This window comes from Neoarius graeffei, chromosome 26 (assembly GCF_027579695.1).
Source record: "Neoarius graeffei isolate fNeoGra1 chromosome 26, fNeoGra1.pri, whole genome shotgun sequence".
In the NCBI taxonomy this organism is placed as follows: Eukaryota; Metazoa; Chordata; class Actinopteri; order Siluriformes; family Ariidae; genus Neoarius; species Neoarius graeffei.
Window position 1 is genome coordinate 24,912,601 of NC_083594.1, and position 17,619 is coordinate 24,930,219.

Here is a 17,619-nt window from a genome sequence, read left to right on the forward strand (position 1 = left end):
AAAATCTTAATTTAAACGCGGAAACACTTTTCGCCATCATGTTTATAATGCATAATGAAGACCATATCAGAAGAAAAAGCTAATGAAATCACACTCTACAAAGCCTTAAAAAGTTTCGATTTAAAATTACCATACGAATTTTCTTACGTGTGTGTGGGTCCTACTAAAGAAAACAGGGCACTATGAGCATGTGCTCACCTACAGCCTACATTCACTTCGAGACAGGTCTAGTGTCAAGGTAAAGAAACGGAGGAAAATGAAAGATGTCTGCACAGCCAGCAAGAACAACGAGGAGCAATCTAAAGACAAGAAAACAAAAGGGGCTTTTTTTTCTCAAAGAAAAGAAAGACACCATAAGACAAGAGGCCCAAGGAAAAAACGAGCAAAAATAAGAGAACACACACAAGAAAGGGTTCGCAAACATCGCAAGAAAAAATAAATCCAGAACAAACGTATGACTTCAGATCAAAGTGCAGTCAGCATATTTCCAAAACCATATATCAAAAAAAAAAAAAGACATGCCACTGATAAAGTAAAGCAATCCCTCCCTTCATCCCCAACAAAAAATAGCTGAAATTCTAGGAAACCTTATCAGTAGTCCAACAACAATAAAAATACTTGCCGACTGCAGAGTAGTGAGGAATCCAGAAGAATAAAAAGAGGTGTCCACAGTAAAAGCCTTGGCATTCGATATCTCTGAGGGTTTGAAGGAAGTAAAGCACTGGCTCCAAGGAAAAAAACAACTGCTTTCAAAGTTTAAGTCCCTTGCTTTTGAAGACAATATTAAAAAGTGCAAGGTGAAAAAGAGCTTGGGGAAATTAGTCAACCTTAAGAGTATAAGCAATGCCATAAAAATCTAAGAAAATATCCATGAAGGCGACACATCGAGCTGGCTGTATACAAAAAGAAAAGTTCGCCGAGATACACTCTCAGAAGATTCCCCCCCCCCCAAAAAAAAAACACAACTTTAACTACTGGACTCATGCAGCCAGTTGCCCAACTGGAGATAAAGACATCCTCAAACTCTCTGCCACCGATACCAGCAGTGAACATGCAACCATCCTAAAAACTGACCAAGGCTGTAGGAAAAGACCCTTTGCCCTAAACCAGATAGAAGCAAATTTCACAGCATCAAGTGCCTGGAAAGGGAGTGTGACTCATGTGGAATTGATGGTTTTGAGCTTTTGCCAGAAGAGCCTTCCAGTGAAGGATCTGTTTGTTGGTCCTACTATGAGTACATGTCAACAAGAAAAATTGAAAATTCCTTTCAAATGGCCAGGAAGGGGGGGGGGATAGTTCTTATGCCAAAGGAAACACCACCACCTGAGCTTTTCAAGTATTTTAAGGAGCTTCTTTTTGTATATCCAAGTCATTCCTTTATGGCTTGATGGCAAATGTGACCAACTTGACAGTCTGCTCAATAACCTTCTACTTGACAATACTGTCTGCATGCATGACTACTCCAAAGGTTATTCATGCAGACAAGATGAAATCCAGTCTGAGTAGTTTGACTTAGACTAAGCTTCACTACATGGTCACCATTCTTCAGTCATGCGAAAGAGGCCATAGATGGGAACAAGAGTACGGAAGAAGAGGACCCACACCTGGTCAAGGAACATTTGTTTGTTGTATCAGATGACCAGGGTCAAGACCAGGACAGTGTCCACAAAGTACAGGAACTTATCCAGAAATATTTGACTGAAGATATTGGCATCCAAGGAAAGAAAATGCATGAGTTTACTGATAGCTGTGCAGCTCAGTACATATTGAGGCATTGTGTTGGTGACCTTTCTTACTCACTTGCTGATTTTAGTTACCATGTCCAACAGAATTACTTTGAAACCTCACATGCAAAGGGAGAGCAGGATGCAGCTGGGTCACATGTTAAGCAAAAGGTCAGCAAAGCAGGACTCAGCAGAACTGCCACCATCAACAGTGCCAAAAGCATGTATTAGTATTTAGTGGTAAGCTTCACGCAGCCTGCTGCTTCAACCTTCCTTGCTAGAACCAAACCTGTACAGCTGAAGCGACGTGTCTTTATGTGCCATTTATCAGAGAAGGAGCAATTTTAAGACAGAGCTAGCAGAAAATTCACAAGATGTTAAGGGCATAAGAAAGTGACACTGTGTCAAGTCCCTAACCCAACAAGAGGTCATAGTAAGGCACAGATCTTGCTACTGTGCAAGCTGTATTGTCGAGGATGAGGATAACTATCAACAAAGGATTGGATGGACGGCTGGAAGGAATTCTCCATTTCCAGAGAAGGTTCAGTGGCAACTACCAAGCAAGCTACAGAAGGGCCTATACTTCACCATGATGCTGCAGTCCATTTAACAGACCTAGCAGCAAAGGGTAGTACTGTGTCCATTGTTGCTGAAGATGACCCAGTGTATGATTTTTATCTGTTAAAGGGACAGTTCGGGATTTTTGACATGAATCTGTATGGCATCCCCATCAATAGTGTCGTGCAAACACACTGACTTACCCCTGACAGCATCCTGTGAGTCCAGTTCTTGTCCAGTTTTGGTCGAGACGAAAGTAGTCCGGCAAGTTTGTTGGGGTCACGAAAGTAAAACGTTTTTCGTCTCAAAACAGTATGTGTTCAAAAGAGTGATATATTTGCATCACAAAACCGTTGTCAAATAAAAAGTCAGACCTCAAAATCGCTTGGCACTATTTTCTCTCCCTTCTTATCACTGCGTGCTGCCGCCAGGTGACAGCCATGGCTGTTTCATTCATTGTTTACTAGTGATGGGAATTTCGGCTCTTTTTACTATAAGGAGCCGGTTCTTTCGGAAGATTTTTTATAATTATTTCTCATGACTTGTACATTCACATCGAGTACACATATCAATGCAAATTAACACGAAGGGATTTACTAGACCAATTTATATCTGGAATTATTTTCAGCCACAGCACAGGCAAAGCACCGCTGCAGGCGCAAAGACACCACGCAGCGCCTGAAAACGGGTGCGCAGCGCCTGAAAACCCGTTTTCAGGCGCTGCGCGGTGTCTTTGCGCCTGCAGCGGTGCTTTGCCTGTGCTGTGGCTGAAAATAGTTCCAGATATAAATTGGTCTAGTAAATCCCTTCGTGTTAATTTGCATTGATATGTGTACTCGATGTGAATGTACAAGTCTCATCTCATTATCTCTAGCCGCTTTATCCTTCTACAGGGTCGCAGGCAAGCTGGAGCCCATCCCAGCTGACTACGGGCAAAAGGCGGGGTACACCCTGGACAAGTCGCCAGGTCATCACAGGGCTGACACAGACACAGACAACCATTCACACTCACATTCACACCTACGGTCAATTTAGAGTCACCAGTTAACCTAACCTGCATGTCTTTGGACTGTGGGGGAAACCGGAGCACCCGGAGGAAACCCACGCGGACACGGGGAGAACATGCAAACTCCACACAGAAAGGCCCTCGCCGGCCCCGGGGCTCGAACCCAGGACCTTCTTGCTGTGAGCCGACAGCGCTAAATGTACAAGTCATGAGAAATAATTATAAAAAATCTTCCGAAAGAGCCGGCTCCTTATAGTAAGAAGAGCCAAAAGAGCCGAAATTCCCATCACTAGTAAACAATGAATGAAACAGCCGTGGCTGTCACCTGGCGGCAGCGCGCAGTGATAAGAAGGGAGAGAAAATAGTGCCAAGCGATTTCGAGGTCTGACTTTTTATTTGACAACGGTTTTGTGATGCAAATATATCACTCTTTTGAACACATACTGTTTTGAGACAAAAAACGTTTTACTTTCGTGACCCCAACAAACTTGCCGGACTACTTTCGTCTCGACCAAAACTGGACAAGAACTGGACTCACAGGATGCTGTCAGGGGCAAGTCAATGTGTTTGCACGACACTATTGATGGGGATGCCATACAGATTCATGTCAAAAATCCCGAACTATCCCTTTAAAGGTCATGTCAGATGGAGAAACATTACTGATTTTACTGATGATCATTAGTGTATTGCTCTGAAGGGCCAGGAAGTGCTAAAAGGCAACTTTTACCTTAGAGAAAACATACATGGCATTCACAATTGTTCACCGAACTGCTGTTGTGTATGCTGCCACTGTGCATCACATCTGTGGAGAAATTATAGTGAAGCAGAGCGGCAGAAAGCCCATATTTAAGCTACTGTTGGAGGAAAATGAGGAAATAACTGCATCACTACAAATTACAGGAACACTATTTGAACTTTATTCTTTAATTTTGTTAATATTTTCATGACTTTGCCCTGCATTACTGCTAATTTGGGATTTTGCCATGCCCACACTGCATTATGAGTAAAAGTAGAAAATTGTGAAAAATCCCTTAAATTATGTAAATAATTTTTTGAATGATGTGTGCAAGACATAAAAACACCCATTTATCTATAAAGACTCTAGAATTTAAGACATTGATATTTTTGACCTGTGTCCTGTAAATGGAGGGGGTGATTGTGCTACTCACCTGATATGTCGTCAGTATGACTACCAACTAGGGTTGTGAACGATAAACTGATGCGACCGGATATTCAGTTCAACAAGTGAGAGATACGGCTACATCAGTAGCAGCCTCCTCAATCGATACGAATCATCAATGAATTCCTAGATGAATCGATTATAGAGTCATGGATCGGGTATCGTGAGAGTTTGAATCGGTTGGCGGCATTACACACGCACCACGTCTCTAAAACAACATGAGAGCTGAAGCTGCCCGCGAAACGCCGTAGCTGCCTAGCTGGTATTAGCATGAGTGATAAACAAGGGATGACACGGAAAATGGAGTAGGTGGAGAACGAAAGAGTCAGCCTGACCGAAGGTGATAATGCGCCGAGAAATATTTTCAACGCATCAGGGAAACAAAAATCCAAGGTGTGGACCGTTTTGGGGTTTTATAAGAAGGAAGGGAAGCTCGACAGAAGCCATGCTATTTGTGAACTGTGCAGAGCATCGTTGACATACACTGGCAGCACTACAAATCTCGACCAGCATGCAAGGAGGAAACACGGTCAAGAGTACGGTGAGTTCAAACCCCGTACCAACGAGCAGGAGCGTGCAGCAAGCAGTAGCACACAGCCAAGAGCAGGGAACACCATTTCTAACTTATTCGGGCAACTTGGTCACAATTCAGCATGTGCTAAGGAAATCACGGCATCAATAATGTGTTTCACTGCCAAGGGATTATGTCCTTACAACCAGGGCTTTGAACCGGTTCAAGGAACGAAAACCGGGAACTTTTTCTATTTCACATGGAACAGAAACGAAACCAGAAACTATTATTTTTTATGTTCCGGAACAGAAACGCTTATTAAAAATAATGGTAACCGGTTAATACCGGTTTTTATTTCGTTCCTCAAAGTTTCTGTAGCCTACAAATAGTCATTCTTCTCCTGCGCAAGTTTCTATGACCCGCTGGGGTTCACTTCCTGTGTGACGTTCGCTGACTGAATGGAGAGAGCGGGAAGGTGGACTGCTATCACGTCTCCATGTGATAATAAGTGAATTACTGAGTGTCTGAGCAAAGAAGAGCCTGAACGATGCAACCTCCCTATTGGCTGTTTATTGGCTGTTTGTAAAAATGTATCAGTTGTTGCCCTTCCCATGAGAATCATCGTGGGCTCGAGAGACGAGACCTGACGAGTTAGTTCGTTGGTAGCAGAACAAAATGTCTGGACACAAATCGGGTTTTCAGAAAAGGAAAGAAAATAAACGGAGGGTCGAAAATACAAAAAAGGAGGCAGAAAATGCAAAACGAGTTTTAAGGTAGGACAAATGGTTACTTTTCTGAGGCAGCCCGCCGTGGCTGCCTGCAGGCTTATTTATTATAGCCCATTTAGTTAAAATAGTTGATATAAAATGTTTATAGTTATGTGATGGTTGTCCTGATTTAGACTGTTTTTTTTTTTTTTTTGGGGGGGGGGGGGGGGGGGGGGGGGGGGTTGTGCGATGTTGCACCCGGGTCCAGATTAGGGCAGAACCGGCCCTGGCTACATTTCAGCTGTAGTTTGTTATGCATGTATGCATAGATGTGTACTTCCAATATGGCGCCTAACAAAATCTCACGGCGCGGTGATGTCATGCGGTAGCCCTCTATAGGGCCTGACTAGCCTTTGGTAACACACTAAACGAATTATCTTTCATTTTTGGCACTTTTTCTGTTTGTGTAGATGGGAAGACATACTGAGAATCCAAATCGCCAACATTTGAAATAATTGTTTTGAATTATTTCTTGTCTTATTTAATGAAGGTTGTAATAGAATTAGCCTACATTTGGCTTAAGCTGGATGAGATAGAGACATAATTTTATAGCCATTTGTTAAACAGCTGACAGGGAACGTAATTAACCGTTCCGGGAACGAAATTTTTTTGTTCTAACCGGTTCGGGAACGTCTATTTAATGGTGGAACCCAAAACCAGAAACGTTAAAATTCCGTTTCTGTTCGGAACGAACCAATAGGAAAAAAATTCCGGTTCAAAGCCCTGCTTACAACATAGTTGAGTGGGAAGGATTTCAGGACTTGATTCATACGTTAGAACCCAGGTATAAGACACCGTCCCAAAATCATATGACCAACACGTGCATTCCAGCGTTGTATGCCCAAGTTAAGAGCCAAGTTGAAAAAGAACTGGCAAATGCAGAGCGAGTGGCAATAACAACAGATGCTTGGACATCATGTGCGACAGAGTCTTATGTGACCATCACAGCCCACCACATCGCTCCGGATTGGAAATTAAATGTTCATGTCTTACAGACCAGGGCATTCAAAGGATCCCACACTGGGAAGAATGTAGGTGCTCTGCTGAAGCAGGCCTGTGCTGACTGGAACCTTCTTGATAAAGAGCCAGCCCTGGTAACTGACAATGCCACAAACATGATTTTAGCTGGTGTAGAAGCAGAGATGAGCCCTCACCTCATGTGCTTTGCACACACAATAAATCTGGCCACACAGAAAGCCTTCAAAGTGGACACAGTAGCAAGGTTGCTGGGGAGGGTGAGGAGAGTGGTTGGCTTTTTTCACTGCAGTGTCAGGGCAGCAGAAATTCTACAAGACAAACAGAAACAACTGGCCTTGCCTGTCCACAAACTCATCCAAGACGTGTCCACCCGGTGGAACAGTACCCAGAATATGCTGGAACATGTACTGGAACAACAGCCTGCCATTTCTGCTGCACTTATGTCCAGGGATCTCAGAAGAGGAGAAGAGATTAACACTCTTAAAGACAAAGACTTTTGTGATATTGAAGACACTGTCAAGCTGATTGTGCCGGTCAAACTTGTGACCACCAGCATGTGTGAAGACGAGCGGCCCACACTCTCAATGATTTCCCCCTGTCAGAGCTAAACTTAAAAAGAACTTTGAACCATCAGATGAAGACTCGGTGGTAACCAGAGAGATGAAACAAGCATTCAGAAATGACTTGGAGAAGCGCTACACCGGCCTGGATGATCTCTTCTACACTGCAACAGCTGTGGACCCCCGCTTCAAATCTCTGCCCTTCCTGACGGACCATGATGCTGAGCAGACGTTCACAAGCATAAACAGCAGAAGCTACATCCCTGCATAACAAGGTAAATCCCCCAACACATCCATTTACTCAACACAAAATACATATGCATTCTTTAGTCTACTGTCATTAGATTTATTCTGACTGCTGCTACTGTCTGTTTGATTGTGTATATTTATGTGTATATTCTGTTTGATTGTTTATATTTTATTTCTAGACAACAGGGGATCCAGTCCAGAGAGACCCACTGCAGAGAAATCCATGTCAGACTGAACCTGCCCTTGGAGATCTGGACATCAGCAGTGATGCACCCCAGAACCAAGATACGCCAGAAGGTTTGTGTATTTTATAACTTGTAATCAAGAAAGAGTTGACACTGGCTTAAACTCATGCTGCAGCTATAAAATATTAGCATACAACACCACATTCAATATAATGAGAGAATCGGCATGCAAAGAAAAATAGTTTAATAATGATAATACAACTTGTACAAGAGTGTAATTCATTCTGACCATCAGATGAAGATAGATGAAATGGTAAAGTCAGGTACAAAAAAAGCACCACTGAGGTGTGGCAAACAAAGCCAGTAATATATGGTAATTGTTTTCTATTTCAGATGATGACCCTCCTGTCAAAAAGAAGAAAATGTCAGCGTTGGACCAGCTGTTGGGAAAAGACTTTGAAGTGAGGATGGCAGCTACATCTGTAAGAGACAAAGCCAGTGAAGAAGTCAAGAGGTACAGAGAGCATGATCCGTTGCTCCTGCAAAAAAAAACACTACAGTGGTGGAAAGAGCAGCAGGACTTGCCACTGCTGTCATCTCTCGCTAAAAGATACCTCTGCATCCCGGCCACCAGTGTGGCATCTGAACGGGTGTTCAGTACTGCGGGAGACATTGTTTCCACAAAATATAGTCTGCTCAAACATGAGCATGTGGATCAGTTGATTTTCCTTAAAAAAAAAAATCTGCCCTCCAACAAAACAGAGGACAGTGATGATGAAAATGCACAGGCATAGTGTAAGTGAACTACTTTGCTGCTTTTTGACCTGGGAAATGGCATCTCACACACAGTAGTTTGATTTATTTTATACATATGTATTTATTTTCTCTATTTTTTTTTTACGCAAAGCACTTGTCACTGAGTGCATTGTTGCCACATTTTGAGATGTTTGTTTATAGGTGTGTAACTTGTTTACATTGAAATGTTGCACCTTTGTTACCTACCTCTAGTGTTCAAAACACTATGCTCAGGCTGAAATACTGAACACTAGGTAAGAAAGGTACAATGTTTCAGCCTGAGCATAGTGTCTTGAACACTACGTGACAAAGATACAAGACACTATGCTCAGGTTGAAATATTGTACCTTTGTTACCTAGTGTTCAAAGATACTATGCTCAGGCTGAAATATTGTACCTTTGTTGTTACTATTTTGTGCTACTTTTACCTCTGGAGTTCCCATCCAACGATTCAGCCAGACTTTTTTTTTTTGGTCCATATCTAAAAATAAATACATTGACGTGATTTTGTTGTTCTGGTTTTTTTGTGCCAGTCTTTTACATATTTGAAAAGAAACTATTGTAGTCACTTTCATAGACTTGGTTTCTTTATTATATAAAATATCTAAAACAAATATTAACCATAGAATCAAATCGTATCATTCTTACACTGTATGGAATTGATTCGTATCGAATCGGTCTGTAATAAAAGGATATCGTTTTTGAATCGAATCGTAACCTGTGTATCTAGATGCATATCAAATCGTTTATCACAGAGAGATGTGCAATCCTACTACCAACACATCTTTTCACCATCTATTTTTGTAGAGAACCATTTACCTCACACAAGAAAATAGGGACCATGACGACTGCAGTGAGTGGGGTGCTGCCACCCATGACCGAGATGTACATCTCATACAGGCTGTGTGGCTGCCCTAGCCTGTTAACGTGCGTGCTGAAATGAAAATCAAGAGGTTCCGTGACAATCACGCACGTGACGCAGCTGGTGTAGCCCAGGCTTTAGCACTCGCGCCTGCAGGATGCACATTAGTGTGCTGTGCTTCAGGTGCTCACAACAGGAACAGTCTCAGAGCTTTTTTGATCTAACAGAGCACCAATCTGTACTGTATTGGGATTGTAAGATGTAAGGCAAATGCCATATTTTGCAAAGTTAGCAAAAGTGAAAAATTTATGGATCGATCCTATGACTTGGATCCACTCCAAAATGTAATGGGGTCTTCCTTGGCTCATGCTACACCCCTTCAACCAAGTTTCATGGAAATCAGGTGTGTAGGTTTTGCACAATCCTGCTTAGGAGTCAAAAAGACAAGACAAAAAAAAATAAAAAATAAAAACCCTGCACCAAAAACTTAACCTCCTTGGCAGAGGTAACAAAACATCCAACCAACCTGAAGAATCTGGAACCAATCTTACAAAAACAATGGGTAAAAATCACTCCAAAACAGTGTACAAAACTGGTAGGAAGCAAGATGGCGGCATGCATGGACGCAGCGGCTTCTATGGCTCCAGCTAATAGTACTAATTTTTGTGTCAATGTCTGTCATACACTGTAATCAAGACTGGAATTTAGTCAGTCTCCCTCATTATTACAGCCATAAAACCCTTATGGTTTTGGGCTCAAAGAGCAACTTTATAATACCATAAATCACCAAAAGAGTGATTCGCCACATGGCCTAGAACTATTACATGGACAAAGGCACAATGTGGTGTCGCATGATTCAGCTATCCATGTAAGGAGGTACCCCAAACAGTATGAGAGGAGCCGGAAGCGAGGCAGACAAACGGGTGTCCACTGGCTAGGCTAACCCTAGCCGCCCAGCTCTCCCATCAGTACTACTGGCTAGGATGCACTCGCTTGACAATAAAAATGGAGCACCTTAGGCTCCAACTGACCACCCAGTCTAAAACAAGGACCTGCTGTGTGCTTATCTTCACAGAAACATGGCTGCAGAACAACGTCCCTGACACAGCCATACCGCTACAGGGGCTAATATTGTTCCGCGCTGATGGGAGCATCAAGTCCAGTAAGCTGTTTAGAACAATGACTAATACCTTGGCAGTCGTTAACCACTGCTCACCACACCTATGGCCCTTTTCCACTACCCTTTTTCAGCTCACTTCAGCTCGCTTCAGCTCACTTCAGCCCGACACGGCTCGCGTTTCGACTACCAAAAAACAGCACGACTCAGCTCGCTTCAGCCCTGCTTAGCCCCTAAAACTCGCACCGTTTTGGAGTGGGGCTGAAGCGAGCCAAACCGTGCCGAGTGAGGCTGGAGGCGTGAGCAGACACTCCCCTGTGCACTGATTGGTGAGGAGGAGTGTCCTCACATGCCCACACACGCCCCGCGAGCACGCTGGGATCTGTAAACACCGTAAACCCGGAAGAAGGAGAATTACGAATTACGAGAATTATGAAGCCTTATGCGCCTCGCCTCATCTATACGCTCTTGCCAGTATCTGTTGGCGTTGTCGGTGACAACAAGCCACAGCACCAAGACCAGCAACACTAACGACTCCATGTCCTCCATGTTTATTGTTTACTCTCCGGGTCGTGAGACTACCGCTTAAAAGCTCACTGATGTCACTGTTTGCGCTGCTTAACGACATCACGTGACGTCCACCCACTTTCGCTAACTCCACCCAATGTGTCCACCCACTTCCAGCCAGCACGGTTCAGTGCGGTTGTAGTCGAAATGCAACTCCAACAGCCCCACTCAGCTCGACTCAGCACGGCACGGCTCAGCCGCGTTTGTAGTGGAAAAGCGGCACTAGAGTGTTTAATGGTGAAATGCCAGCCATTTTATCTACCATGAGAATTCACCGCTAATATAGTAGTAGCCATGTACATCTCTCCCAGTACTAATGCCAGGGCTAATGCTAACAAAATGCTGCGTAAGCTCCACAATGCCATCAATGAGCAACAAATGGCCCACCCCAATGGCATTTTCATTGTTGCCAGGGATTTCAACCATGCAAACAAAAACTGTAGCACCAACATTCTACCAACATGACAATTTTGTCACAAGGGGAGACAACATGCTCTATTTATTTTACACAAACATCTGTGACTCACACAAGGCCATCCCCTGCCCCCACCTGGGACACTCGGACCACCTCTGTGTCCTGCTTCTCTCAGCATACAGGTTACTGCTGACACATTCCAGGCCAGTTCAAAGAACCATCAGTCTGGCCAGAAGGAGCCACTTCAGCTCTAAATAACTGCTTTGAGAGCATGGACTGGAACATGTTCAGGGAAGCTGCCACCCATGACTAGCACAACTGGCTTGAAGAACATTCAGACTCTGTGACCGGATACATAGAAGTGCATCAAGAACGTCACCGTTATAAAAACCATAACCATGTGCGCCAACCCAAAGCCGTGGCTGATGGCCAAGGCACATGCCCTGCTCAGAGCAAGAGATGTTGCCTTCAAGTGGAGAGGAAGGGCCTCTCAGGTCAGAAAGGGCTCAGCTTTCCAAGGCTAATCAGGAAAGCAAAACGCCAGTGTTATGTATTCTTATTTAAAAAAATAAACCCATAAAATGCAGTTCTTCTCCTTTATTGAAGCACTTAAGTATGCTACAGCTTTATTTTTTTTGTTGACTTTATAAAAAAATAATTAAAAAAAAACCCACACAACAAACCTAGCACAGCTTCTCTTGCTGTCGGACATTAACAGGGAGAGCCTTAACACGCACCCCTGTGTATTTATACAATTTCCAATAACCAATTAGGTGCATTTATCTTACATTGACTAAGTGCACAAGCAACCAAGTGATCCATCAAGCTGACCTCCAATAAAATTGCAGAATACTGCTTTTACTGTGTAACTATACAAAAACACTCCGCCCCTGAAATCTGTAAACTCCTTTAAATGTAAAGGCTTTTTTATTATTTTTTTAACAGATTTAACCTGTCAGGTGGTCTTGCATTATGTTTTGGTCTACAGTAATGCTGTGGCTGCTTCTATAAGGTCTCTGAAACAGTCACAGTCTCCTGAGTTCCCTGTACACTCCCATCATTTGGCACATTTGACCCATCATTTGATACCATCATCAGGAAAATTAAAATCTGGCAAGCCATCTTCTGTAACTACAGACTAAATTTCAGTTTGCAACATTTGATTTACATGTCTCTTGCACACCTTCCCATTGACATTAACCAAATAAGTGTCAGGACTCAATACGCTGATAATTGTTCCTGGTAACCATTTTTTACCTTCCCCTCCCCTGTCGTTTTGAGCCAATACTTTGTTGAGGCTTGAAGGCTCCAAGTTGTGCCCCTCTAGCAGCTTGGCTGTATTGTGCATCTTGTTCTTCTTGCATGGTCTCTAAAATTAGATTTAATCAGTTGATAGCAGTGTTCTCCACTCACACTTGAGGAACAATTCAGCAGGTGTTTTACCAGTCATACTACGGGGAGTGGTCCTGTAACAAAATAGAAAATTCTGAATACAGGTGTTGAAGACTTGTGTGTTGCTCTTTTTAAGAGTTTGTATCAACATTCTGCAGCTCCATTTGAAGCTGGATGGTATGGAGATGATCAAATGTGTATTACCCCATTGTTTTTAAGAAACTCCTGAAAAGTTTTGACTGAAAAGGTGGTCCATTGTCTGTCACAAGTTCATGTGCAAGTCTATAAGAAGCAAAGAACCCCCTCAATATCTCTACAATCTTTTCAGCAGTGTTTGTCATTAACATCACTTCAGGCCATTTGGAATAGCTGTAAATTAACAAGAAAGTTGTGTTTTCCTTTCTCTGCAAAATCAACATGAATTCTCTGCCAAGGCCCTTCTGCCCATTTCCATGGATGCACTTTGCTGGTCTGTTCCTGATTGACTGGCATAACTGACATGTCCTTACTAAAGTCTCAATGCCCTTATCAAGGTTAGGCCACCAAAAATGGCTACGGGTAGTAGCTTTCTTTTTTTTTTTTTTTTTTACCACAACTGGATGATTTGCATACAGTTCAGCCAACATTTGTGGTCTAAGCACAGAAGGTATAACTACCCTGAATCCCCACAGGAAAGTCAATTTCCACAGTTAGCTCAGTATTTCTCACCACAATAAGGTTCATTTCCAGGGTTCCTGCTGGCATTCATCACACTTGTCACTGATGACTATAATCAAATCAGTGACGATGAGCAAATTACTAGCAGTCGTCATACTGATGAATGTAACCCTATGCTGACACTTGCATGACTTTTGGCCACGATTTTGTCGTGGCAAGTCGTGCCATTTTGGGGCACGAACTGGGAGGCTCCCGCACTGTTCACGACTAGTTCACGACGAGTTCACGAATGCGTGCCCGTCCACATTCACGAACTGGCACGACGAGTTCACGCATAGTTTGCGCATAGTTTACGCACTTCCCGCATTGGCACGACGAGTTTGCGCAATTTGGACGGTGTCGTGCCGACTTGGGCACACCTGTGTCATGTACAACCTCATCCTCATCAGATACCCACACACACTTTCAGAAGTGGACCGCGAAGATCCGGACACACATGATCTGATCCCTGGTGGATGGAGGACTGACTGACACCTGCAGGGGCTGCTGCCTCTAACCGGCCATCATACCCAGAAGGATGCAAAGGATCAGCGAGACTACCTGTCACATTACTACATGTCCCCTGCTGGTGCTGTCCCTTGGCAAGAAAGAATGGTAGTAGCTTCATGAGCTGCATCCACAGTTGTTCCATTTTTGAAATGAAAGAAATGAAACTCCCACCCGCAAAAAAAAAAAAAAAAAAAGTCATGAAGGAATAGAAAATAAGACAAAGAAAAAAGCAAGAAAAAAAAAATTGCGAATGGCGAGAAGTGTCCGGGAAGCCCTATATATACCCCCGCACCGACGCAAGCGCCACTGTCGCGCAGTAGTCGTGAACTGCTCGTGAACTCGTCGTGAACTGCTCATGCCATGCGCAAACTGTTCGTGAAGTGCGTAAACTAGTCGTGAGCTGCTTGTGCCATCAATGCGTGACCGTGTCAGTGGGAAGGCACGGCCACGCTGCAAAGTGCACCAATTCGTGAACGTCATGAACTACTCGTGAACTCGACGTGAGCTGTTCGTGAACTATTCGTGGCAGTTCGTGACAGTCGTGGCATGGTGTGCACTTCCACGCACTGGCACGCATCCTCCCGCATCTTCCCGACGAGTTCACAACGAGATCACGAACAGTTTGCGCATAGTTCATGACCCGGTCGTGAAATTTTGTCGTGACCAAAATTTTGAACATTTCAAAATTCTCGTCCTGACATGGCACGCAGTCACGACGGGTTTACGCACACTTCACGCCAGTTTACGACTAGTTTGCGCACTGGCACGACTCGAGTCGTGCCAATGTGTGCCACGGAATCGTGCAAGTGTCAGCCTAGCCTAAGTCATCTTTTAAAGAAAACCCTCCACAAACCCGTATGTTTTCTGAAATCTAACCCTGGTGAAGAGACAGCGGGAAGCCAGAGTGTAAACAATGAGCATGTGCTTGCGACCAATCAAATACAACCCCAATTCCAAAAAAGTTGGGACAAAGTACAAATTGTAAATAAAAACGGAATGCAATAATTTACAAATCTCAAAAACTGATATTGTATTCACAATAGAACATAGACAACATATCAAATGTCGAAAGTGAGACATTTTGAAATTTTATGCCAAATATTGGCTCATTTGAAATTTCATGACAGCAACACATCTCAAAAAAGTTGGGACAGGGACAATAAGAGGATGGAAAAGTTAAAAGGTATAGAAAAGGAACAGCTGGAGGACCAAATTGCAATTAGGTCAATTGGCAATAGGTCATTAACATGACTGGGTATAAAAAGAGCATCTTGGAGTGGCAGCGGCTCTCAGAAGTAAAGATGGGAAGAGGATCACCAATCCCTCTAATTCTGCGCCGATAAATAGTGGAGCAATATCAGAAAGGAGTTCGACCATGTAAAATTGCAAAGAGTTTGAACATATCATCTACAGTGCATAATATCAACAAACGATTCAGAGAATCTGGAAGAATCTCTGTGCGTAAGGGTAAAGGCCGGAAAACCATACTGGGTGCCCGTGATCTTCGGGCCCTTAGACGGCACTGCATCACATACAGGCATGCTTCTGTATTGGAAATCACAAAATGGGCTCAGGAATATTTCCAGAGAACATTATCTGTGAACACAATTCACCATGCCATCCGCCGTTGCCAGCTAAAATTATATAGTTCAAAGAAGAAGCCATATCTAAACATGATCCAGAAGCGCAGACATCATCTCTGGGCCAAGGCTCATTTAAAATGGACTGTGGCAAAGTGGGAAAACTGTTCTGTGGTCAGACGAATCAAAATTTGAAGTTCTTTATGGAAATCAGGGACGCCGTGCCATTTGGACTAAAGAGGAGAAGGATGACCAAAGTTGTTATCAGCGCTCAGTTCAGAAGCCTGCATCTCTGATGGTATGGGATTGCATTAGTGCGTGTGGCATGGGCAGCTTACACATCTGGAAAAGACACCATCAATGCTGAAAGGTATATCCAGGTTCTAGAGCAACATATGCTCCCATCCAGACAACGTCTCTTTCAGGGAAGACCTTGCATTTTTCAACATGACAATGCCAAACCACATACTGCATCAATTACAGCATCATGGCTGTGTAGAAGAAGGGTCCAGGTACTGAACTGGCCAGCCTGCAGTCCAGATCTTTCACCCATAGAAAACATTTGGCGCATCATAAAATGGAAGATACAACAAAAAAGACCTAAGACAGTTGAGCAACTAGAATCCTACATTAGACAAGAATGGGTTAACATTCCTATCCCTAAACTTGAGCAACTTGTCTCCTCAGTCCCCAGACATTTACAGACTGTTGTAAAGAGAAAAGGGGATGTCTCACAGTGGTAAACATGGCCTTGTCCCAACTTTGAGATGTGTTGTCATGAAATTTAAAAAAATCACCTAATTTTTCTCTTTAAATGATACATTTTCTCAGTTTAAACATTTGATATGTCATCTATGTTTTATTCTGAATAAAATATGGAATTTTGAAACTTCCACATCATTGCATTCCGTTTTTATTTACAATTTGTACTTTGTCCCAACTTTTTTGGAATCAGGGTTGTACACATAATGACCAAATGGGTGCCAAACTTTTGGCCAATTGCAGAGCGTTTTAATCAGCCTGGCGTGGTGGTGCAACCATCTCTGCGTGAATCAAACAATGGTCCAGTCTAAGCTGACAAGGTTTTTTGGGCAGGCTTCTTCAAGCACTGAAGATGATTTAAGGACTGAAACAAGCACGGGGAAGCACACTCAGAGCCCTTACCGTCCCTGAGCACATTGGAGTGAGTCAGTAATACAGGGGTCGGTTGGGGAGGGGGGACCCCATACACACCACGGCAAAATGGAAGTGCTGTCAGCTGGCAAGTGACTGAAGGGACCTCCATTCCGGGCGGCATGACGTGTTCAGTCCCTGTGGCTAACGCTGTGGCATCATTAGGCCCCATCACTTGGGGCTAGAGGCCCCAGGTATTTTCACCCTCAAGAAAGTAAGAGATTAATAAAAACCAACTGACTTGGATGTCATCTGGGATTTTCAAATGTTGTAATATAACAAAAGTAGCTTAGAATTTGTCTGTGGTCCTAAAGGCAAGATAGGTCACTGAAAAATATACTTTTATGAAACTGATGATTAATTTTACAAGTGATATTAAGTCAATTGACATATGCCTCAGTTTCCTGAGACATTACGGGTGTTGAGACAGAAACTGAAGTAAACTATATAAATTTAAAAAGAGAAGTACAAAAAAAAAAATCAGTGATGAGGTCATAACCTTTGAATGTGTGGGGGTGATTAATATTACCTTGCAAAGTTAGACTTCACCTCCCCAACCTTTGAATGTGTGGGGGTGATTAATATTACCTTGCAAAGTTAGACTTCACCTCCCCAACCTATCGATGCCAATCTCAGTTTAAAAAAATAAATTCATTAATTAAAAAAAAAAAAAAAAACAGGCCCCAGGAAAAATGGACTGAGCCTCTAGTCTCAACAGCGAGAAACAGTCCTGGTCTAACTAACGGTATGATGTAAAATGCAGTGTCATTCTGTGTTTGGTTTGTAAAGCTACA

The 17,619-nt window shown here is 43.1% G+C and overlaps 2 protein-coding genes across 3 annotated transcripts in view; one reads left to right on the forward strand and one right to left on the reverse strand.

Moving 5' to 3' along the window:
- ccdc71 (coiled-coil domain containing 71) overlaps window positions 1-17,619 on the reverse strand; it is a 156,024-nt gene that overhangs the window by 72,673 nt on the left and 65,732 nt on the right. The gene's annotated exons all lie outside the window — the stretch shown is intronic.
- On the forward strand, window positions 7,534-8,620 carry LOC132874071 (E3 SUMO-protein ligase ZBED1-like). The gene is made up of 3 exons (XM_060909959.1): window positions 7,534-7,559; window positions 7,713-7,830; window positions 8,112-8,620. The coding sequence occupies exon 3, from the start codon at window positions 8,141-8,143 to the stop codon at window positions 8,510-8,512; it is 372 nt and encodes a 123-aa protein (XP_060765942.1). The 5' UTR covers window positions 7,534-7,559; window positions 7,713-7,830; window positions 8,112-8,140; the 3' UTR covers window positions 8,513-8,620.